Raw genomic sequence first — 23,986 nt, 5'->3', positions numbered from 1 at the left:
AAAAAAAAAAAAAAATAGTGCATAACTGTTTAATCAATTTAATTCTCATAGATTGGACTTAAAATTAAGTATAAAAAACATCTGATAAAAAAAGAAAAAAAAAAAAAACTAGCATGGGTACCCGGCGTTGCCCAGGTGTGGAGAGGTGGTATAGTTAGGCTATTGAACAACCAACCCCCTAAAATAAAAAAATAAATAAAATTTTAAAAAAATAGCAACAGTAACCAGGCTAAAACTTGTAACACGAAAGAGGAAAATGAGGTGAAAAAAGCTAACACGCTAGATGTCTCGCCTATGGCAGACTTGTGACGTCACGGGCCTTCAAAATGTTTTAAGCGTATGTTGAGACCGCAAGGCGTGAATAACTTTGCAAAATATCTCAACACAAAAACTGAACTCTCCTTGCAAAAAACAGCCCAGTTGACTTAATTTTTTTGGACTAATTGTTACATATTTGTCATCCAAGAAATCATCTTTCTAATGAAACCAATTTTGTCAGTATTGGTTGCATGCATCAAAAGTTTTTTGCAGATATACAAACACACACATACTAAAACACATTATGCCTTTTATATAATAGTTAAGATAATACCTTCTAAAGGCATTTGTAAGTGACCTTATGCTTGAATTTAAAACAAAAAAAAACTTGTAAACCTACGTGTATGGCTGATCAACCTCTTACTTTAATCTGGTAAAAAGCTGAATGTAGCACACATAGCTCACTTTCTCTTCCCTGCAATCTCTTTCTCATAAAAGAGATGCTGTGAGTTTGTCTTTGCTGTATTATTTTCATGGCAAGTGTTCCACTGAGCTTCAATCTATGGTCCCCCCTCGTCAAACTTTCACAAGAAATGCTCGTCTAGCTGAAAACACTATCAATAATTCCCCCTACTCTTTATCTGCGCCTAAACCTAAACGTAAATTTCATGAACAAAGCTTCTTTCTTAGAACTGCACGCCTGTGGGATTGTCTTCCGTTTTCCTGCTTTCCAGCTGACTACAATATGGTTGTCTTCAAGTCCAACGTAAACAAGTTCTTGATGAGCCGTTCCACTTAAGTTAACAAATTTAATGAATTTCCATTATTAACGATTACTATCTTGTCCAATTGACTACTGTACACTCTTTAACCCTTATCCTCGAGTGGCTTCTGAGCCTTGATAAGTGGTAATGCTTATGCATAAAAAAAAATGTATGTTGCTTCAATGTAACTTTAATGATTACACAATGAATTATTTACCTTAAAAACCACAACAGCAGAAGATAAAGTGAAATTTTTAGATAAATACACCAAAATGAATTTCATTTCTGAAATGCTCTCAATTACCTCACGCACCAAAGTTTAGCCAGTTCACCACCATCCCTTCCTCTATTCCTCAAGTAAATCTTCACTAAGGATCTGCCTGATATTGTAAACAGTTTTATCATTCGATCTTTCTAGACAAGAACACCTATCTTTTAACTCTAGTCATAGATTTATAGCAATATTGTTTAATTAATGATTTACTGAGAAAACGATACCCCGATTATTTTTTACTTTCAAAATCCCCTTCTTTTTATTGGAAAAATAAGCAAAAAATATTTAATTAAAAGACGTCTGATCGATTTTTCTTTCCCTCTTTCAGAAAAATATTTTTTATAAGAAATGAATTTAAAATAATGGAGGAGGGGAGTTAAAATAAAAATTAAAGTAAAAAAAACTCCCAGGCAGTGCTGTGTAGGTGATAGTAAATACTAAATAAAAACAATGACAAAGTGGATCATCTAACTGGACTTTTTTCAATAATCCGGATGAAGTGGTTTTCTCATAGCAACATTAAAAATTTAGTTAAAACGATGTCATAGTAACAATCTCTTATTACTTGGTTTTCAAGTATTCAATCTTTTCTAGTGATCAATGAACCAAATAAATCTTTTCTATTTTTCATTTTTTAATTATAAATTATTTTATTTTAAACTCGTTTATTAGTCCACCAAATCTCTTTAAAAGTTATTGAATACTTTTTAAATAGAATAAAAAAAATCAATTTTCCTATGGCATTCATAATATTTTAATATGTAAAAAAAAAAAAAAAAACTTGCCAAAAATTCATAAATAATAATCTTACCAACAACATGGATTATTAATATTAGTTTTCAATATAAACATCAAGAGAAAAGGAAAAAGAATATTTATAATTAATGAGCCAAAGAAATTGAACTTTTTTTTTTTTTTTACCAGGAGCTGACACTGGAGTAGATACCGATGTGAACCGACAACCTGGAGTGCCAAGTTTTAACCCTGTCGGTTCCATCAAGCTTCTTATGGTCCCTCCTGTAAGTACCTTATTCTAGAACGGATTAGGGAAACCAATACAAACAATAGAATTGAATTGGTCAAAAAGTCACATTGTATCGATTCATACAAATCTAGGTTTATTTATTTTTTTTATAATCATAAATTTTATTTTAAATCCTTTTTCAGTTCATGCGATTTCTTGTAAAGATTGAATACTTAACTCCCTTCAGTTTTTTTAACCCCTGATCATTTTTAGCACTTAAAATATTCTTTTAAGCTTTTGTTAAAACAGTTTATATTTACTGACCATATTTAGCCCGTGAGTTAGTGTTTATTACATATATTACAACGTCTACCCCTTTTTCTTCTTTCTTCGTTTTCTTCCTAACCCTCCTCTATTTTTTGTCTAGCTCATTCCTCCCTCTGGATACACACACGAGTTGGCATAAAGGAACTAAAAAAGAAAATTTACTTTTCTTTACATTAAAAGATGTGGGTACATCTTGATAACATTAAATAATACAAATGGAAATTTGACCTCCAGAATAATAGTTTTCATTTATTTGTTTTTAATTTTTAGATACTATATATTCAGGTTTATGTTGATTAAAAATTAACCATTTTGTGTGTGTTTGTTGTATATTTTTTTTTAAGTTTTAGCTGGCCATAGTCATTTGCCTGTTATATAATAGATTAAATATACAACGTTTTAACTTTGAAATTAGTTGAGAATCACAATTTTACTAAGATTACCAACTTAAAATAATACATGACCATGTCATATGTAACGTTGTTCGGGAACGAACACACACTGTGTCAGTCACAAAGGAGACGAAGACAAAGAATAGGAATTAACGCCAACTCGCTTATTCTTTGTAGCAACAATTTTTATTTCCTCATTCTCTCTTTACCCCTGTAACTTCCCTCACATGATAATCTTCTCCAGCGTCCTTTATGCTCTGCATGTTATCACGAGCGTTATCCACGTCTCTAACGTGATCATTCTTTTTTATAACCTTTTTCTCTCCCAGTGACGTCATTTCACATGCATTTACGTATGTTCGTCCATGCTCCTCTCTCTCTCTCTCAATTATTTACATCATCCCACTCCTTTCATCATTTGCTTTTTCTCACACTTTCTCCCATTCATACAGATGAAATGTGTTCAGTGGAAGAAAAGCAATCTAAGCATCTTTAATGTTATTAATAAAAAATTTCATTAACAACTATTTAAGTTGGATGCGTATTAAGCAAGTAAATTTCATAAAATGTTAGAATTAAAACATTAGTGTGCAGTAGTAACTAGGGCTATGACAACAGAATATTCTTATTGTTTTGACTCAAGTATATACACAACACAGACACAGTTAATCATCTGAGAATCACATCACTCTATAAAAGCATATAAGATATCAACGGATACACACTCGAGAGTCAAAACAATGAAAAAAATATGTTGTCCGAGCCCTAGTAATAACTAATTCCATCAAAACGGTCTTCCATCAACTTTTAATGACTTGTAATTCAAAAGTTGTCTTAGAATTGAATTCAATCGATTCATTCTCATTCCAGCTTTAATATCCTAAAATATTGCAAATTCTCCACTACCAACAGTGACACGTTTCCTTGAATTACCATCTAAATCTGGACGGAATTTGTATTTTTCACAGAGGAACTTCTATTTATTTATTATTTTTTATTTTATTTTTTTTTTTTTAAACATTTCGGTATTGCTTTGCACTCAAAAAGGACCTAAAAAACTTTGCAAAACATCTCCACCCCTTGCTTCCAAGAACTTTCTCCTACTGTATATTTTCTGTTGTCACATTTTCATTTTGTTTTTCTTGGTATCGCTTTGCTACTTCGATCTTCATTAATATTATTGTACTTATTTTTTATATCCAACCCCTATTTATATTTTCCTATATTTAATAACTTTCTATCTCTTACAACTTTTATTATCTATTATCACTATTACTTATATTTTTATATCTACTCAACCCATATTTTTTGTATCTTGATCCCCTTATTCTACCATTTATTTAGCCTCTATCTTTTTCAATTAAAATCTACATTGTATCCTTTATAATTTATCCCCTCACATTTATTATCTTACTATCATTTCTAATAATTTATATTTCTTTTAAGCACTGTTATAATTTCAGATACCCCCTCTAAAATATAACGGCATAGCAGAAACCCCATATTTCATGTAAACCTTTTCTATATTAAATAAGCACCTTCCTTCAATTAACGTACCCTATATTCTCTCCAAGAGATTAATCACATTTTGTTTATGTGTATTAAACCCACTATGACATATACCATATACCTACCAGCATTATAAAATAAAAACTATACTCTTCCTATATCACAGATCAATTTAGTTCCCCCAAACACTCAATATTTTATTTCGCTCCTAATGTAACTATTGCTAGTCATTGCATCTCTATTATGTTACCTAGCATCTTCTCTCCTCTTCTGATGAAAAGCATTAGGCTTCAAAATACCATGGTATAAAGAGTTCTCACTTACCCAACGCATGTATACTCTTATTGAATAAATGAATATATATATATACACTTGTGCCCGATATTATTCATACCCCTCGGATCTTTGAGATTTCTATAAGAATATTGCTCAAACCAGAAGGTAGACAATATTAAAGGGATTTCAAACAATAAATCAAGCACAGGCATTTAATTTAAACTCAACAAATAAATAAATTATGCAAGTTTGAAACATTATACAAAGAAAAACAATAATGGCACTAGTTCAAAATTATTCATACCTCTCTTACTAATAGTCAATAGCATGCCCTTTATTCTTAATAACTGCCTGTAACCGTTTGGGATATTTATCAACAAGGTTTTTACAAGTATCAACACTGATTTTTGACCATTCTTCAATGCAGTAGTTCTCCAAATCCCTCAAATTTCTAGGTTTCCGCTTTTTAACCTCAGTTTTCAATATGTGACAGAGGTTTTCGATAGGGTTCAGGTCGGGACTCTGGCTAGGCCATTCCAAAACATTAATTTGATTATCCTCAAACCATTTCTTGACTATTTTGGCAGTATGTTTTGGATCATTATCCTGTTGAAGGACCCAGTTTGGTCCTAAATGGAGCTTCTCCGCATCCTGTCTAATGTTTTTCTGGAGTATCTCCAAATATTGCTCCTTCTTCATGGTTCCATCTATCTTGACCAAACTACCTGGACCACTAGCCGAAAAGGAGCCCCAAAACATTAGGCTACCACCACCATGTTTCACCGTGGGTATGGTGTTCTTTGGGTTGTAAGCTTCTCCTTTCTTCCTTCAAACGTAAGAAGCATCCATATGGCCAAACAATTACATTTTTGTTTCGTCAGTCCACAAAATACAAGAGAAAACGGACTCTGGAGAATTCACATGTGTCCTAGCAAACTTTAGACGTGCTGCAAGGTGTTTTCCGGTGTGCAATGGAGTCCTTCTTGGTCTTCTTCCTTTCAGACCATTTTCATGCAGAGTCCTTTGCAATGTTTGCCTTGATATTTTTATGCCAGAAGACTCCAGATTTTCTAAAATGTCCTTATTAGTGGTGGTTGGATTTGCATTAACACTTCTTACAATATTCCTGGTGGCTCTAGCAGACAGTTTCCTTTTCCTTCCTCTACCAATCAAGTTGTTTGTTGTGTGGTGGCTCTGGAATTTTTTGATGATGCTCTGTACTGTTGCTGTAGGGACCTCAAATTTCTTGGAAATTGACTTGTAACCTAAACCATCCTTATGTGAATTCACAATTTTAGTCCTAAGATCATTACTAAGCTCTTTTTTCTTCCTCATTCTAATAATTTTTATTCTTTTATTGGTTTTCAGTTGATATCATTTTAATTTCTGAAAAATGCAAAAAACGAAATGAAATTAATCAAAGGTTGTATAAAAGCATTCAAAATAAGAATCAAACAGAAAACAAACAGTCAGAAACTCGATTAATACTGAAAAAATAAGGGGGTATGATTATTTTTGAACATTGCAGATTTTATAAATAGCTGTATATTTCTTTTATTACAAGTATCCCGACATTTTAAAATGACGAAAATGATCAGAAGAGGTTTATTAAGAATATGTATCAATATGGACGTAAACAATAAATTCTTACAAAAGTTACACCTAATAAACTCAATTTTCAAGGGGGGTATGAATAATATCGGGCACAAGTGTATATATATATATATATATATATATCGTCATTTTCTTTCCTTATTGATTTCTATATAAGCCCCAAAATAATGTGTTGAGCTTTGCATTATCCCAATAAGTCTCCTCTTAAAGGATTGATCTTATTCTATTCTTTTAACTCCCCATTTATATATTACAAACACTGATTGAAGCCAAATATGGTGTGTGTGTGTGTGTGTGTGTTTCTATACTTGAAACCGGGTTCCCCTCCCCAACAAAATCTCAACCTCTGTAGATACCAATCACACAAAGAACTGAGAAGCATTTAGAAATGCATTCAATAATTTATCTGACAATTTAGTTTAATATACAATTATTATTTATATACTCCTCAATACATTAGCTATTATTTATTGGGTTCACCTATCATTTGTGTTTCATGCAATCAGAGATTGCAAAGTGAAATCCATATAGCAGGTGAATAACATCTAATGAAAACAAGTTATGTGTTATAATCATTAATAATATTATTATTAGGGTCTATTTTAAAAATTAAACAGTTTAGAAATAGTAATTTATTGTTAAAATTCACACAAACATTAACATTGATATTTTTTCAAGACAAATTGTTAAAAGCAGACAAAGTTTCTTGAATTTTCTAGTTTTAACAATTTGGGTGAAAAAAAATAAACCAGATGTCATCTACATTAATAAAATTATGAAGCAAGTCTGTACATCAGCATAATTTTGTTATTTTTATTTACATTTTTTTTATTATTATTTAAATTATTTACGATAAATCGAATAATTTGTTAATAAAATATTTCCAGAGCATAAAACAATTTTTAAAATGTTGAAAGTAAAAAAAAAATTTAAAAAAAAAAAAAAAATTAATTGCAAAATTAAATCTACCGGAAAGCATTTCTATTTCTTAAATGCTCCACTCCTATTCACTGGCACACTAGACCGAGAACAAGTTTTCACCTCCCTGCATCAGTCAGTTAAAACTTCAACCTTCACAATCATGCTAGCTGAGATTGTAAAAGCTGTTTTTGTTTGTTTACACTGAAAAACTTGAGAGAAAAGACAACCAAGTGACAGGATTTGACAATGAGCAAAACAAAAAGGGGAAGTATAAAGACACCTGGGCAACACCGCATAAGAAGGTATAACTAGTGAATAAATAATCCCCAGAGAAAGAATAAACAAACTTTATTACATTTCTGACATGATGACCTCCTCATATTAAATGGATACATCTTTATCATGGCCTAAAGTCTAGATAAAAATAAATATTTGGCTGCAGTATTTAACACTTTTCTCTTACTCTTCTTTTAGATGAACTAAAGGAAAAGGAGAAAAAAAAGGGATAGAAAGGGGAAAAAGAGGGAGATAATTGGAGAAAAAAGGAGAGAAAAAAGATAAAAAAAAATAAAGAAAAGGGGGGAAAAATAAAGAGGGAAAATAAAAAGGAAATAAAAAGGGAGAAAAGAGAGGAAATAAACAGGGGGAAGGGGGAAAGGAGTAAAGGGGGAAGGAAGGGATAAAGGGGAAGAGGGAAAGGCGAAGGAGGAAAAGACAAATGAGGAAGGAAAAAAAGAGGAGGAGGAGGAGGAGGAGGAGGAGGAGGGAAAAATGAAAAAAGAGGAACATCCACCATTTAACTTTATACATCACACTTCTAACACAGTTAATGTATACCTCCCCCCCCCATCTGCCGATTTTATCATAATGATTGAGCAAAACTTACGATCAGCTTCATTACTAAAAATATCCTATATAAGGAAATCTCGATTTTTATAAATAACAACAAACTATGTAAATATGAGATGAACATTACATCTGACACTGCAGGAAAGCACATTAAACTAAACTTTAGATATATAGCCATCCGACATTGCTTTGTACAATATACAGAAGAACAAGGTAAATATCTCCTTAATCCAAAAGATCAAATAAAAATAACGGTAACACTTTCCTTACTGGCAACTATTTCTCTTATCAGGGTCAGATTAGATCCTTCAATCAACTTCTTTGAATGAAGACGAAAATGGATATTTTTTGGCAAAGTGGAATAAATTAAGCGAATTGCTGAGTTGGAATACAACATTTTGATGGAGATAAGGTTTTTTCCTCACTTTTTCATTGATTTTATTTGAATTTTTTTTTTTTTTTTTTTAATACTATGTTGGATAACTCCTGCAAGATTAAATAATTAGAATTTTTTTTTTCATTTCTTTCTGCAGTTGAGCAATGGAGTGAACTAATCACCAATACTATCATGACCATTGCTGCTTTATTTATTTATTTTATAATGGGGATAATTAAAAGATTTTAAAGGATTTAGTTTTAATGAACACAAGGAGAAACTCAATTTTATATTATTTGAACTGCAGTGATTATGCCAGATAATATTATAATTTAAAAAAAAAAAAAGTTTAAAGTTTTGTTGTGCATTATGAATAAATAAAGGTGAGATTTTCCCTATATTTGATTGATTACTGTAGTTTCATAGACAAAAGTTACATTAAAAAAAGTTTCTGTTATGGGTTTTCAAAATAAATCAATCCATGTCCTGTGTAAATTTTTTTTCTTCATCTATCCTGCTAATAGATTTCAATGTTTGTCCCAGACCAATACTTTAGTTTTTTCATCATGAGTTTTTTTTTTGGTTTTTTTTTTTTACTCCCATTAACATGCACTGAGCCCGCCACCAAAATTGATTGACCATTTCGTTCATGATGACACCATGCTCTATTCTTGATGTGAACAAAAAAACACATATCCAAGGCGATGGCTGCATCCTTAGAAATCGACTTCTAGTCAGTAGTAGAATTAAACCCAAAATAATAGCCTTAAATGTAGGCATCCAAGACAAAGGTATTTTCCTTTAACAATTTATAAAAAAAAATTCCATTTACCGATTTCCATTATAAGTACAATCTTTCCTTAGATCCCAACATTAAAACTCATCAGCCTAAAATTCACAGATAACATTGAAACAAATATATAATAGATACTATCAAACTTGCTGTAAAGAAGGTGGGTTCCCTCTACTGTGCTAAAAATAAATTCTCAGACCTGCCAGTATCCCACATCTCTACAAAGCCACCATTTTCCCATGCATAGAGTTTTGTTGCAAAATCTGAGCTCATGGACCAACCACAAGTCTAAGGTAATAAAAATAAATCAATAAAGACCCCTAATAGGTCACACACCGTCTACCAAGCCCCATTGCCACAATGTTGCAGTCATGTGCTTGTTTTACAGATACTTTAACAGAATGTGCTCCAATGAACTTAATGTAAATACTCATGACTAATAAATCTAGCAACAAAATGCCCTCCTTTTCTACTGTAAAGATATTCAGATGCCTAAAAATTTTTACTCTAACAGTTTTTATCCTTGAAATGCTTGCTCGGAAATTTCCTTCCTGCTTCCCTGATTGTATCAATATGAAGAAATTTAAATGTTATGCGAACAAGCACCTTATGCACAACTCCCAACTTAAGATATCTCTATAAATCTTGCTCCTAATTCACCTTAGGCCCTTACATCTTAGTGGCAATGTGCCTTGTTTGGGGTAAATAAAAGAAAAAAAATTATAAAAAGTTAAAAAAGGGTTTAAAAATTAAATTTCACAAAATCAACATATTTAAACGCTGGAAAAACATCAAAAGTCAGAGGAAAGATCTGTTACAATTTAGAAATATAAAATACCAAGATTAAGAAGGGCAATATTCCCCCCCCACACACACACACACTAAATAAAAAGTGTAAATAAGTATCTAGATATATTAAAATAGTAAGACTGGATTATAAAGTCGATAAAATAAAATCTTAGTAATAAAATAACAAAGCATTAATGATTGGTTTGGTTTATAATATATCAACTTTTTTGTCTATTTAATACCAAAACGAAATACCTTTTGTAAATAATACATTGTATACAATTGAATACAAGTAATAACTTGGGGAAGGACATCATTCCCAAGAGTATCCAGGTGTAGTTTGAACACAATTTAATATTAGATTTGCACACGGCATAGTTGGTGTCAAAGCCCACAACAGTAGCCATAACACTAATCACACAGCCACAAATATTGCAGATAAATGTCACCAGTGTAAAATAAGGAAAAACTAATCTACTTATATATAAAGGCTGTGTGTGTGTCCTTGTTGCCTATGGATCCCAAAACGGCTGAGCCGATTTTTATGAAATTTCACACAAATGTACTTTATGTGTCTAGGAGTGCGCTTATGTTTTGTATCAGAATACACCTGATAAGTATCGATAATCGATAAAACCTATTAAAGAAGGAACCGTTCGATTTTGACAAAAGTTGACACTTTTATACAGCCTAACATCACAGGTGCATTTGAGAACTTTTAGCACCAAACAAGCAGAAGGGCCTGGCATTTAAAATCAACAGTAGGTTCTTTGATAAGACAAAGGTCTGTTCAAAATGAATGTTTCTGTTTAGAGCATGTTACTTAACTTTTGCATTTAAGACTTTGGCTCAAGTCATTCAAAAATAATTTCATAAAATCAACAGTAGGCTCTCTGCAGTGCAATGTGTATTTGTTGACCAAGTCACTGCGAGGAGGCATGTGAGCTTCCTTCTGGTGCACTGTGGTGGGTTCCCGACTACAGCAGGCAATAAATTTATTTGATTAACAAACTGGTGATTTCACCGATTTCGATAATAAAAGTACTGGAGAGTATTTGTTGATCCTCATTCAATCCCAGGCAACGTTAATCTCCCTGCTAGTTTATATATAACAATTCTCGAATAGTTGGTTTTTATATAGATTTTTCTTGAATTATTGCAATTAACATTTGACCAAACCAATCCAAATAGTTTTTATTTATTTACTCTACAAATCTTTAGATTATGATGTGGACATAAAATGTAATTCTAAAAAGTTTAAAGCAACATTATTTCTCCCTTCGTGTTCTTTACTTCATTCCATATTTTTGATTATTAATTTTAAAACCTAACTCATATTCATCAGCATAGAAGAGAAAGAAACCTATTTTAAAGTGTCCTTTAGTAAAAAAAGAAAAAACATAATCTACGATTTCTTTAAAAGAAGAAAGGGTTAATTGGAGAATAATTTGTTTTATTGATTAAAAAATCCTTATGTGGGAGCAAAGTGGCTTCCCTTTTAGGGAATCAATGGCTTATCAGACTTTGTTCAGATCTAGCTGGCAGCAATAGAGTTTTCTCATCTATTAAACTGTAATGTTCAATATTTTGATTGCACTATTTCAAAACAAACATTGTGATTTATTCACCAAGAGATTCATTACTGCAACAAATTACTGCAGTATGTCGACAATGTAACCAGCGTAAATGATTTTTTAAAATAATATTTACCAAAGTTGTTGGGATTATGGTATAAAGAATCCATTGCCTTGAGAGTTTCAGGTGAGATATTTAAAAGAATCGCATATATTACTAGAATTTATACAAAAATTATGAAAGAAAACAAAAAATTTTAAACATACTTTTGAGAGTATTTTGCAGTGCCCTCCCAATCCCCTATACCCATAAAAAAAAATAAATAAATTATTTGTTAAGTCATTTTGAAAAAAAAAAAAAATTATGCCATAAATTCTGGCCTGTTCAACCAAATATTAAAAAGAAAATCCTCAAGTGTTAAACTTTGCTATAGTCTGCTTTTTTCTTTTTGTGAGTCCAGACGTTGAGTAAACAAATATTTACATAAATTTGTTTTTTAAATAAGGATTTAATGTAAAAAGAGAATGATTTTATTTATACTATGGAATAAAGACGAGCTTTTATTGATAATTTTTTTTAATAACACTTCACTGTTTCGTCTCGGATACCCCCCCCCCCAACCTCAGGATGAACAGAGGAAGGGGGAAGTATTCAGAAATAAGAGGGGGGGGTAACTGTTTTCTGGATAGGTTTTGAGGTGGGTGGCTTAAAGATGTATCGTTTCTAAAATATCTCATCTTAAGTATGAAAGTTCCATTCCTTAGCGAAAAAATATGAACAAACAACCACATTCAGATGCCCCTATCCATCTGAACTTTACAATCCGACTTCATATAACGGATAAGTAATTAACACAGAGTTAACACTAAAATCCAAAAGCATATTACCACAAGTGCAAAAATATGATTTTACAAAACAAATTTTACTTGCATATATGTCTTCCTGTTGTGAACAATTTTACAGTTAAGAATACACACTATCTATATTAAGATAAATACCTTCTCAAACGTAGCAAGGGTTTGATTGGAGAGGGGGGGGGCATATGTTGTAAGCTTTTAACAAAGAAAGAATTCTGTGCATTTTCTTGGAGGAAAAGAAAAGTGATGGCATTTATAAAACAAGTGTCTCCAAACAATAACACGGCATAAGGGAAGACAAAAAGGGCAGGAGTAAAATGGTAAATATCAAATTGTATCAAAGGAGGAGAAAAAAAGAGTTCAAATGTACAAAATAGGCTTTAAGCATTTCTTTTAAATGGTATCGGTTATAAGTTTTGTGCAATAGAAATACAAAAACATCTGGAGTGGTTAGTGTGTGTGTTTGTGAATATAATTTTCTCTTCTTTCCGAGCCTTATTATAATAATTGTTATCAACTGTGGGAAAGGGTTTTCAGTATATAAGCAAACCAAAAACAGAGGGTAGACTGCAATTCAACAGGTTTATAAGAAGACCACTTGCGAGAAAGGCTCAATGGTAGAGAATTGGGCTGAAAATCGCAAGGTCTAACACGCCATCCTGAAAGTGGGCTGATGAGGTCTGTTACCCCGCATTCACCTAGGACAAGAAAAACCAACTTCAAACCTGAATAGAAAAAGCTTCTTCTCCTTAGAGGAGACTCAATATACAAACAATCAAAACAATAGCAGATCAATAGTTGGATATTTATCATACATGAACAAAAAGTGTCATTTAAAAAGTATAACTGAAGGCGTTAAGTAAATTTATCATTCGATCAAAGTTTTTCATAAACAAAATTGGTTATTTATTTTAATTTTTTTTTTTACACAAAATTATTTCTGCTATCTTTATAAAAAAAAAAAAAATGCTAATAAAGTATACCAAAAGGAATCTGAAATCTTTACATAAATTGATAATTGTTTCATTTTAAAATTGGTAACCTTGTGCTGTGTGTGTGTATATATATATATATTATTATACTCTTGGTAGAATCTTTTCAGTAACTCATAACACAATATGTCATTCCAAAGAGTGCTCAATGCATGAAACACAGCAATATATTGATTGTTGGAGAGCTATTGGCTACACATTAGCTAACGTGTTTCAATGACCCCCTAGCAGGGAAAATCACCTCATCAGGCTAAAAACCATCCACGAAACTTTCAATAAAGACCATTCCTTTATATTAAAGTCAACTTTACAGGGTTGAACCATTCTAAACAGAAAGAGGGGTACTAACAACCTATATCAAAACAAATATAACCTATTCACAAAATAATGTTAGGTTTTTCAAGGTATAATTCTGAAGCAGATTTATTATAAGTTTGCATTAAATTTTCTAGCTCCAACCATTATAATTATAATTGTTTTTTGTTTGTTTTGTTAATACGGATTTTTAGAACTATTACTCCAATATCAGAGCAATCAATAAATTTAACTAAGGTTTTTTTCCACTTAAAATTGAGATATAAATATATACATATATTACTAAACTATAAATTTAGCACTATTTCTCTATATAATACAAAAGTACCGACATATATACAAACAAACGTGAAAATTTATATATATACACATTACTCTTATAATATGGTGAAGAATATTAGTAACTAAGTCTAATTATATTATTCGTAGTAAAACTTCACTAAAAATTATTTTTATAAAAATTAATAGATTCTTCGTTAAAAATTAATTTCATTTAATACATAAATTTAGCATTTAAAATTCTGAAATAAATAATAAAGCCTATTACAATATATAAATCGATGGTATGATTAATTCGTTAATGTTCTCATAATTTTTTCAATGAATGTATTTGGAAATGTTTACAGGAAATTGCTGTTTCCTGTTTAATGTTCAATAGTTTCTCCCGGTCTTTAAAATTCGTTATTTCTAATTTTTCATGAAGGCATAAAAAGCACGGTGCGTGTAATGAATTACATACTTTCGATCTTCTTATGATCTGCCATTCTAACTTTGGAGTTTTATTCTCCTTTATTAATTCCAATATTGAAGTGATAATGTGTCTTTTTCGTATTTTTGATTAGTAAAAGAACTTTTATGCCCATAGAATCTTTAAAAGTTGCCTATATATATATATATATATATATATATATATATATATAAGTAGGTTGTAGTTTGCTTGAAGCATTGTTGAAGAAAATTATAAGGTAAAATTAAAAGCCAAGAACAATGCGAGATTTTTTTTTTTATATAGAGTAAAATTAAATGCAAACAAAAGAAATAAAGTTCTTTTTTTTGTTGTTTGTTTTTTCTTTTTCACACAAATTTTAACTCTAAACAACAGTATTTTTTTTTTCTGTTGTATTCAATGGTGATATAAATCTCAATATATTTCAGACTTATTAGTCCATTTTCAAGAGAAGACAGCGGAAGAGTGTTCAAAATTGGAAAAGTAGCCGCAGAGTTTGCCACATGATACCGCGAAATATAGAACAAAAAATGACGTTAGGAGAACGTTAAAATAAATCAGTTGATGTTTGAAATACTTGTTGCGTTTGTGAATCAAGGGAGATGACTATTCAAGCAAGGTTTTTTTTTTTTTTTTTTAAATTATTGTTTTTCTTATGTTTTAAACTTCTATTATAAAAGCGGAGCTCAATTCCAGTCTATTGTTTAGTGTGGGAGTATTTTTTGAAATAATTAAAGATTCGAGGATACGAAGTTGACCTACGTTTCTTGAAGAAGCAAGAATGTTGATGTGAAAATCTGGTTCTGAATTAATGTAAGTGCAAATATGTTTATAGAACGACGAAGCAGTAGTGTTTAAGTGCTCTTTAATGCGGTGATGAAGCAATCTGGTAGTGCTTCCGATGTAAGATGCACTGCATTTAGCGCATTGTAGGTCGTAAACAACGTGGTTCTTAAAGCATAAACCTGTGTGTGATATTGGGCAATTAGAGAGTGAACAAGGGGAAGGTGTATACGATGGATGTTTTCGGTTGAGCTGTTGTCTTAAAGTAGATCCAGTGTGGATGAGTTGAATGTTGAGCCCCTCGCTGCGGATGGCTTTTCGGATTGAAGATGAGATTTTGTCACTGAGGAAGGGTAGTTTTAGAAAACAATTGTTAGAGAAGGGTCGGGTGTTGCGTTTTTTCTTTTTAAGTGAGGATAGGATCGTATTAGGGTAGCCGTTTAGTGAGAGGGTCTGTAGGAAATTGTTAGTGTGTGTATGTTTGTCGGAGATGTTAGTGCATTTGTCTTGTATGCGTGAGATTTCGGCATGTGCGTAGTTTAGTTTGTCCTTGAGAGGTAGCGCAGATTTGAAATGTACGAAGAGGCGTTTGCTGGCGGGTTTTCTGTAGAATTCAGTGCATATGGCACCATTTTTTTTTATTTGTATTTTAAAATCAAGTAGAGAAAGAGATTCCGAAGAGTCTGGGTGTTCTATAGTAAATTTTAAGTTTGGGTCGGCGTTATTGAATTTGTGGAAAATGTTAATAGCTTCTTCGCGGGAGTATGTGATAATTAAAATGTCATCGATATATCTAGTAAAAAGGAGATAAGAATAGCAGGTACTAAGGGTGTGTCTTTCGAGTTTGTCCATATAAGCAATGGCAAGAATACCGGATAGACTGGAGCCCATGGGTAGTCCAGATACTTGTTTGAACGTGTTTTGTAGGAAAGTAAAGTAAGTGTTGTCTACTATAATACGGAGGAGTTGTAAGAGATCTCCTGGAGTAATTCCGAAGCATTGTGGGTTTTTAGATGCTATAATGTCTGCCATGAGATTAATGGCTGGATGTGCAGGAATGGAGGTGTATAAAGAAACGACGTCTAGGCTAAATGGGTATCTGTATAGTTTGAGTAGATGGTGTGGTAGATCGTTGAGTCTGTTAATTACTTGGTTGGAACTACTAACATGGGCTGGGAAGGTAGAGAGTAGAGGTTTAAGTAGGTGGGATATTAACCAAGAGATTTTATAAAGGGGACCGTTAACGCTTGAAACAATGGGTCTGATCTGTGTGTGTGTGCTATTTTTGTGGGTTTTAATAAGGTGATAAAAGGTAGGTAATTTGCTGTATTTAGTAATAAAATTTAGTCTGTGTTGTTTTGGGAGATTTCTTTTAAAACAAATTTGAGACCATGTCTTGCTAATGTTGTTCTCAATACGAGCAGCAGTGATATTATGTGCTGGGGTGTAAAGGTCGGTATTGGAAAGATGCTCTATAGCAAGGTTGTTATAAGATTCCTGTGATATAACGCAAAATTCTCTGCCCTTATCAGAGGGTAAGTAAACTAAATCTTTGTCTTTAAGGGATTTAAGGGTGAGGTATTGGTTCCTGGTAAGATTGGGGGTAAATTTCCTACAAAACACGTTCAAACAAGTATCTGGACTACCCATGGGCTCCAGTCTATCCGGTATTCTTGCCATTGCTTATATGGACAAACTCGAAAGACACACCCTTAGTACCTGCTATTCTTATCTCCTTTTTACTAGATATATCGATGACATTTTAATTATCACATACTCCCGCGAAGAAGCTATTAACATTTTCCACAAATTCAATAACGCCGACCCAAACTTAAAATTTACTATAGAACATCCAGACTCTTCGGAATCTCTTTCTCTACTTGATTTTAAAATACAAATAAAAAAAAATGGTGCCATATGCACTGAATTCTACAGAAAACCCGCCAGCAAACGCCTCTTCGTACATTTCAAATCTGCGCTACCTCTCAAGGACAAACTAAACTACGCACATGCCGAAATCTCACGCATACAAGACAAATGCACTAACATCTCCGACAAACATACACACACTAACAATTTCCTACAGACCCTCTCACTAAACGGCTACCCTAATACGATCCTATCCTCACTTAAAAAGAAAAAACGCAACACCCGACCCTTCTCTAACAATTGTTTTCTAAAACTACCCTTCCTCAGTGACAAAATCTCATCTTCAATCCGAAAAGCCATCCGCAGCGAGGGGCTCAACATTCAACTCATCCACACTGGATCTACTTTAAGACAACAGCTCAACCGAAAACATCCATCGCATACACCTTCCCCTTGTTCACTCTCTAATTGCCCAATATCACACACAGGTTTATGCTTTAAGAACCACGTTGTTTACGACCTACAATGCGCTAAATGCAGTGCATCTTACATCGGAAGCACTACCAGATTGCTTCATCACCGCATTAAAGAGCACTTAAACACTACTGCTTCGTCGTTCTATAAACATATTCGCACTTGCATTAATTCAGAACCAGATTTTCACATCAACATTCTTGCTTCTTCAAGAAACGTAGGTCAACTTCGTATCCTCGAATCTTTAATTATTTCAAAAAATACTCCCACACTAAACAATAGACTGGAATTGAGCTCCGCTTTTATAATAGAAGTTTAAAACATAAGAAAAACAATAATTAAAAAAAAAAAAAAAAAAAAAAAAACCTTGCTTGAATAGTCATCTCCCTTGATTCACAAACGCAACAAGTATTTCAAACATCAACTGATTTATTTTAACGTTCTCCTAACGTCATTTTTTGTTCTATATTTCGCGATATCACGTGGCAAACTCTGCGGCTACTTTTCCAATTTTGAACACTCTTCCGCTGTCTTCTCTTGAAAATGGACTAATAAGTCTGAAATATATTGAGATTTATATCACCATTGAATACAACAGAAAAAAAAAATACTGTTGTTTAGAGTTAAAATTTGTGTGAAAAAGAAAAAACAAACAACAAAAAAAAGAACTTTATTTCTTTTGTTTGCATTTAATTTTACTCTATATAAAAAAAAAAATCTCGCATTGTTCTTGGCTTTTAATTTTACCTTATATATATATATATATATATATATACACACACACACACATACATTTGAGTATTGCTATACATTTATGAGTATGTGTAGTGATACCTAAATGTTTATGAAAAAAAAAGTATATCTTGTTATATCTTAGTATTGAGCACTTTTGCATAAACCTTGTTAAAATCATTGGATGTTTTACCTCTGAATTATATTAACCTAGATTAGGCTTCATATGCACTAATTCAAATAAATAAAAAGTTGCATATATAAAACATAATATTTAGAGTTTAGATTTTTTTTTTTTTTTTTTTTTTTTTTTTTTTAGCATTTTCAGTTGTGCTAAAAGAAAAGTATGAATCTTGATATTTAAAATATATAAGATAAGACGAGATAAATTGGCATCAAAAACATAATGGGGGAGGGGCTTCCAAACATTTTTAAGTGTGATAAATATTTGCTCTGCTATGTATATCATCTGATTCGTAACAAAACAAATATAAACAATTTTAATTACCAGGCATGACAATAAGAGATACGCGTATTGTAAATTTATAATAATCTATTAGAGTAGTTTGTTCATTGCGAAGTTCTGGATTCTAACTCGTTGGCAAAAATAACGTGATTTCACGCATATCTTTAATTCTCTTTACAGAGTAGTTAATAGTTGGCAGAAGTTTTGGTTTGTTTTTAATAAAAATTAATTATTAAAATTTAAGGAAATCAAGTTTAACATATGAAGCGATTTAAAAGTAATATGAAATGTATATTAAACATTGGCATTTAATGTAACAGGTTAACTTAGACAGCAAATAAACTAATTTATTTATAAAATGTATTAAGCTTTAATTAACTAAAATTACATGTAACAAACATTTGTAGAAGCAAGAAATGATGATGTAGACAAAACTGGAATCTTAATGGTTGCTGATGGATTCTTGAAGGAGTTAAAAAAAAAAAATTACAAACATTATCAATTATCAGTTCTTATTTTTTGTTACGATCAATATTTTGCTAATTGTAAGCCACCTTAGGAGGAAATACATTGGCTCTTATTAATCTTAACATCCATCCTAAGCAATTTAGAAATGATAAAATAAATCAGACTTTATTTACAACAATATAGCTCCTAGTTACCTCTTTTCTAGATATTTACACACACACACACACACACACACACACACATATATATATCATGGGGGACTCTCCCGTCAATTTTGACGTATGAAGTTCTTACAACTTCGTCTAATTAACGTTGTGTGTAAGTTGCAGATAAAATTTCAGTCCAGCCAATGATCTACAAAGTCCCCAAATTATGCAAGAGTGTGGATTGTTAGAGTATATGGCCAAGACAGCAGACGATACTTTATTTCTTTCCCAAGTTTGACAATGTTTAATGTTGCATTTTTCATTATGCTATTGAATATATATATATATATATATATATATATATATATATATATATATATATATATATATATATGTGTGGTACTAGTGCACTTATTGATCAGTGCTGAAATAAAAACATGGTTTAAAAATACATTCTTAACATGGGAAGGGTATTTTCAATACTTTAACCTTACAATTGAATAAAAAAAATAAAAACGTATAATAAAACTTTAAACTTGGAAATACGATTTAAAAAATAGCACGGATCAGTAAGTGCACTAGCGCCATATATATATATATATATATATATATATATATACACATATATTAAATGAAAGATGAATAAAACTTTATATCATCAGAACAATAAGAAAAGGTAAAGGGGAAAATTAAGAAAAACTTTAAATATGGCATTTGTTTGCTCCTCTTAATAGTTTTTAATTTGTTAAAGATTTACTCTTTGATAACAATTATTTATATATAACAAAAAAAAAAAAGAAAAAGAAAGAAAAGGAGTAAATAAGCAAAAAAAAAAAAGTTGAATCAATGAAGTTACGATTTAATATTTCGCCCCAAGCAAGGGCTTTATCATGAATAACATAAAATGAGAGTCAATATTTATATAGTGATGATGTCGCGAGTGTAAGAAGTTCAAAATGAAAGGTAGCAGAGTAACAGAAACTGTTATAAAAAGGTATGTGGATAGTAGGAAGGGATGGGTGTTTCAACATAAAATTATTGGATAGTTGACATCTGCAGAGATTTTCTGATTAAAAGGGGGGGTAGCAAATCTATAGAGAACTTTCCAATTAACCAATGCTTTCATGTTGAAACATTTATGGCTTGGCCAAACACCTTTTCTTCAAGGCAAACTCTCTACTACTCTTATCTTGCATTTGGCATTTCTTACTCTCACCACAGCACTATTGTATGAATGTAGGCTGACTTGATAAACCCTGTGCTTAGGCTGAAATATAAAATAATTTCATTTCGTTTTATTCAAATTCTTTTTTTTTTCTTCTATTTTGTTACCTATACATTCTGCCTGATTATCATCCTCTAAATATACTTCATATACGCACCTACCATGGTCTGGCCATTAATCCTTATACAATATAGCAAAAGACTTATTTTTAAAATTTTAACATTCTTAATAGTACTTAAATCAAGCTACAGTTTTTTCTATAAAACATTTTCCCTGTTACAAATGATTATATCAGTTTAATAGTTGCTACTATTGAAAAAAAATTGTAAACATGAAATGGAATCTCATTTTTATGTAATTTTCAATAAGGAATCCGTTAATTTATTCAAAATGCATTTCTTTTAAGCACGTAAATGCTTGCAATTTGTTACTAAAGATGTTTGTTTTCACATATTTATTCTATGTTTCCTAAAATGTGGAAAAAATTAAGATTAAAGCATTAACAGTCATCATAAATAAAGAATTTTTTTTTAATGAAATTGGAGCAATGTCGACAGAGTTGAGACCTCTGAAATCGTTGCTAAATTAAAACATGCAAGGATAAATTGTGTTGATGTAGAAATTGGGAGATAGATGAAAAAAAGAGCAATAAATTTAAAATAAGTTTGTATCATTTGGATTGTCATCTTGGTTACTATTCTCAAAACGTTTCAGCTGATGTAACCTCCAATTTTCTCCAGGCATATCTTATCGAACTTGGAAATCTAAATGAAATTTAAAACACTGAACCCTATAGATATAAAGCTCTAAAATTCAATAAGGCATACCTGAAGAAAGACATTACATTAGCCAAAACAGTGTGAGAATAACATCTAAGATGAGAACAGTATTCCGAATAAACTAAAGTATAAATAACTCCTCATTTCAAATATTCTGAAACATAACTATGAAACGTAGCTACAAAGTTTAGAACATGGGTGGGGGGGGGGGGGGGAAAAAAAACATTTTTGAAACTTGAATTCAAATTAAAGAAAACCATCCCGATGATAAAATCATTTCAACCAAATTAACATACTGAAGTTATCTACAAAATCCAAGTAGGTTCACCTTTACTTTGTATGTCAACTCATAGGTAAAAAAAAAAAAAATAGACGATGTTATATGAAGTAAATCAACAACAGAAATCAACAATACAACCAACGAGAAAAACTTAATTTCAGCTTCAAAATGCAACGAAGCTTGAAAGACACAAAATAAAAATAAAAAATGTCTTTATAGAGAAAAAGAAAGCAACTTACTAGATAACTCTTCACTTGATCCTACAAAAATGAAAGGAAGAAAAAAAAAAGAAAAGGGCATTTGTTATAGAAAGTCATTGACATACAGATAGAAAAATATGCTATTTTTCTGCACAACTAAAATTATTCAATATAAAAAGTTTTAAAAAGGTAAAAGTATAATAACGTGATTGTAAGTAATATGATGGATACAAAAAGGGGTCACAGAAGTGGAAATAAGCCGGTGTTGAAAAGGACAATAGTTTTGTTTTTTTTTTCTTGTTTTTATTTAATTTGAAGTATTACATTTGATAGCTCGTTATGTAAAACTATACAAAAGCAGAGATTTCCATCTGCCAAATACTTATCAGTAGATGTCAGTAAGTACTTTCACATATATTCATCTTATCTAATCTTTTTTATGCATGCATATAACAAGAGAAGAAAAAAGAGGAAAATAGTAACTTCCATTTCATAACAGTATATGCTCTTTTCAGGGTTAGTCTGACACAATTCTTATATTATTATTTTTTTTCGGGGGGGGGGGATAGCACTAACATCTCCAAAAGCTAAAACATGATTTAACCGATAAACCTATTTATGCATATGATGCCAAAGTGGTTGAGAATCATAATTATGCATTTCATTACCAATCAAGTTCTATAAAATGGTTTCTCCTCATTGTCAAACATATAGGTTGCATATTATCCTTTTGAATAGTTTAACTGTTGGTAGTTGAGATAGTCATGATATTCAAGTTTTAATGGATCAGTTTGTTGATATCTTTTTTTTACATTTATAGTTCTTTCATAATTTTGTTAAAAACAATTTCGGAGGAAATTACAATTCTATTCTAGATTACTTTTTTTTTTTAATTCTAAAGGATGATAAAGAAAAATGACAGATTACACAAGTCACACGTCATCAAGTCATTTTCTAAACTTAGGACATTTTTAATTTATCAAGATGATTTTTACTCCACTTTAATTTTGACTTTACTTTTCTTGGTTAAATTTGTAAACATTTTGAAATCCATTTTATTCTTTATGATAAACTGGACACTTTTTGGATTTTTTTTCCCATTTTTTATTAACTTAAAAAGAAAAATGTAATTGAACTTATTTGAAGACTTCAAAATATCTTCAAACTAGTTTATTTTTTTAGATGCAGAATCACATCTGGCTCCATCTTACATTGATTCCCATTTAAACTTGTCTTCAACTTCACCTTTAACTACACAACAGGGCTTATGAAGAAGAACTTGAAGTCCTACCTAACTAATATTCCGAGTGAACCAACTGCAACAGAGATCCAGACAATTGCACTTAAGGGAACAACGAGGATACTAAAAAGAGCTCTCGGTTGGTTTCAATAAAAAGCAGGGTAATATTGGCAGCTGGTTTGGTTACCCCATACCCAGTGTTACAATCTTCAAAGGAAGAAAATTAAAAAAAAAAAAAAAAAAAAAAAAAAAAAAAGGTAATTATTTTATTATATTTGAAAGATAAATTTAATTATTTTATTATATCTGAAAGATGTCTTTTTTTTTCTTTCCTTTTTTTAAATAACTATAAAAAAATTAATTTTTTCTATTCTATGAAGAAAAAAAATTGCAACCATTAAAAATAAACTATTACTTTTTGTGGTTTAAAAATGTTTATAGTGAGTGTATTCATGGAAAGATTACGGCAGACAGCCGATAATTATCCTCATCATTGCTTTAATGAATAAAATTAATTTTATCAATTAAGATAAATACTACTATTACTAAATGTCTGGCTTAATTTCATATTTTTTGTTTGTGTGTGTGTGTGATTTAAAAAAAATTTTTTTTTCATTCAGTTCTTTATTTGATGAGTGCTAGCCTTGTATTTTAATTGCAAAACGTTTTTGGTTATCCTTTTTATTATAATGGACAAAGGGTGATGTTTTAGGACATAGATTGTGAATATATGAAATTATTCTTTAAATTTC

At 31.0% G+C, this 23,986-nt stretch overlaps 1 protein-coding gene and 1 long non-coding RNA gene across 25 annotated transcripts in view; one reads left to right on the top strand and one right to left on the bottom strand.

Moving 5' to 3' along the window:
* The window catches only part of LOC145276958 (casein kinase I-like), a 464,141-nt gene that overhangs the window by 199,024 nt on the left and 241,131 nt on the right, over positions 1 to 23,986 (bottom strand). For 9 of the 24 annotated variants that reach the window (XR_013868063.1, XM_080128480.1, XM_080128477.1 and 6 more), the window contains exons 4-5: positions 22,034 to 22,054; positions 13,141 to 13,236 (exon numbers count right to left, since the gene is read on the bottom strand). The exons of 7 other annotated variants lie outside the window; for them this stretch is intronic. Coding sequence is in view for 15 of the 17 variants with exons in the window: in XM_080128480.1 (XP_079984606.1) it covers positions 13,141 to 13,236; positions 22,034 to 22,054 (117 nt within the window). In the remaining 2 variants the exon portion in view is untranslated. The remainder of the gene's footprint in view (positions 1 to 13,140; positions 13,237 to 22,033; positions 22,055 to 23,986) is intronic. 8 more of the 24 variants (XR_013868064.1, XM_080128498.1, XM_080128484.1 and 5 more) reach the window with 1 other exon arrangement.
* On the top strand, positions 2,216 to 23,490 carry LOC145276960 (uncharacterized). Its single transcript, XR_013868065.1, has 2 exons — positions 2,216 to 2,315; positions 23,257 to 23,490. It is a non-coding gene; the product is annotated as an uncharacterized LOC145276960 (long non-coding RNA).

The sequence above is a fragment of the Euprymna scolopes genome, chromosome 5, assembly GCF_053919585.1.
Source record: "Euprymna scolopes isolate OS-2025 chromosome 5, ASM5391958v1, whole genome shotgun sequence".
Classification (NCBI taxonomy): Eukaryota; Metazoa; Mollusca; class Cephalopoda; order Sepiida; family Sepiolidae; genus Euprymna; species Euprymna scolopes.
This window is presented reverse-complemented; position numbering and strand designations above follow the sequence as displayed.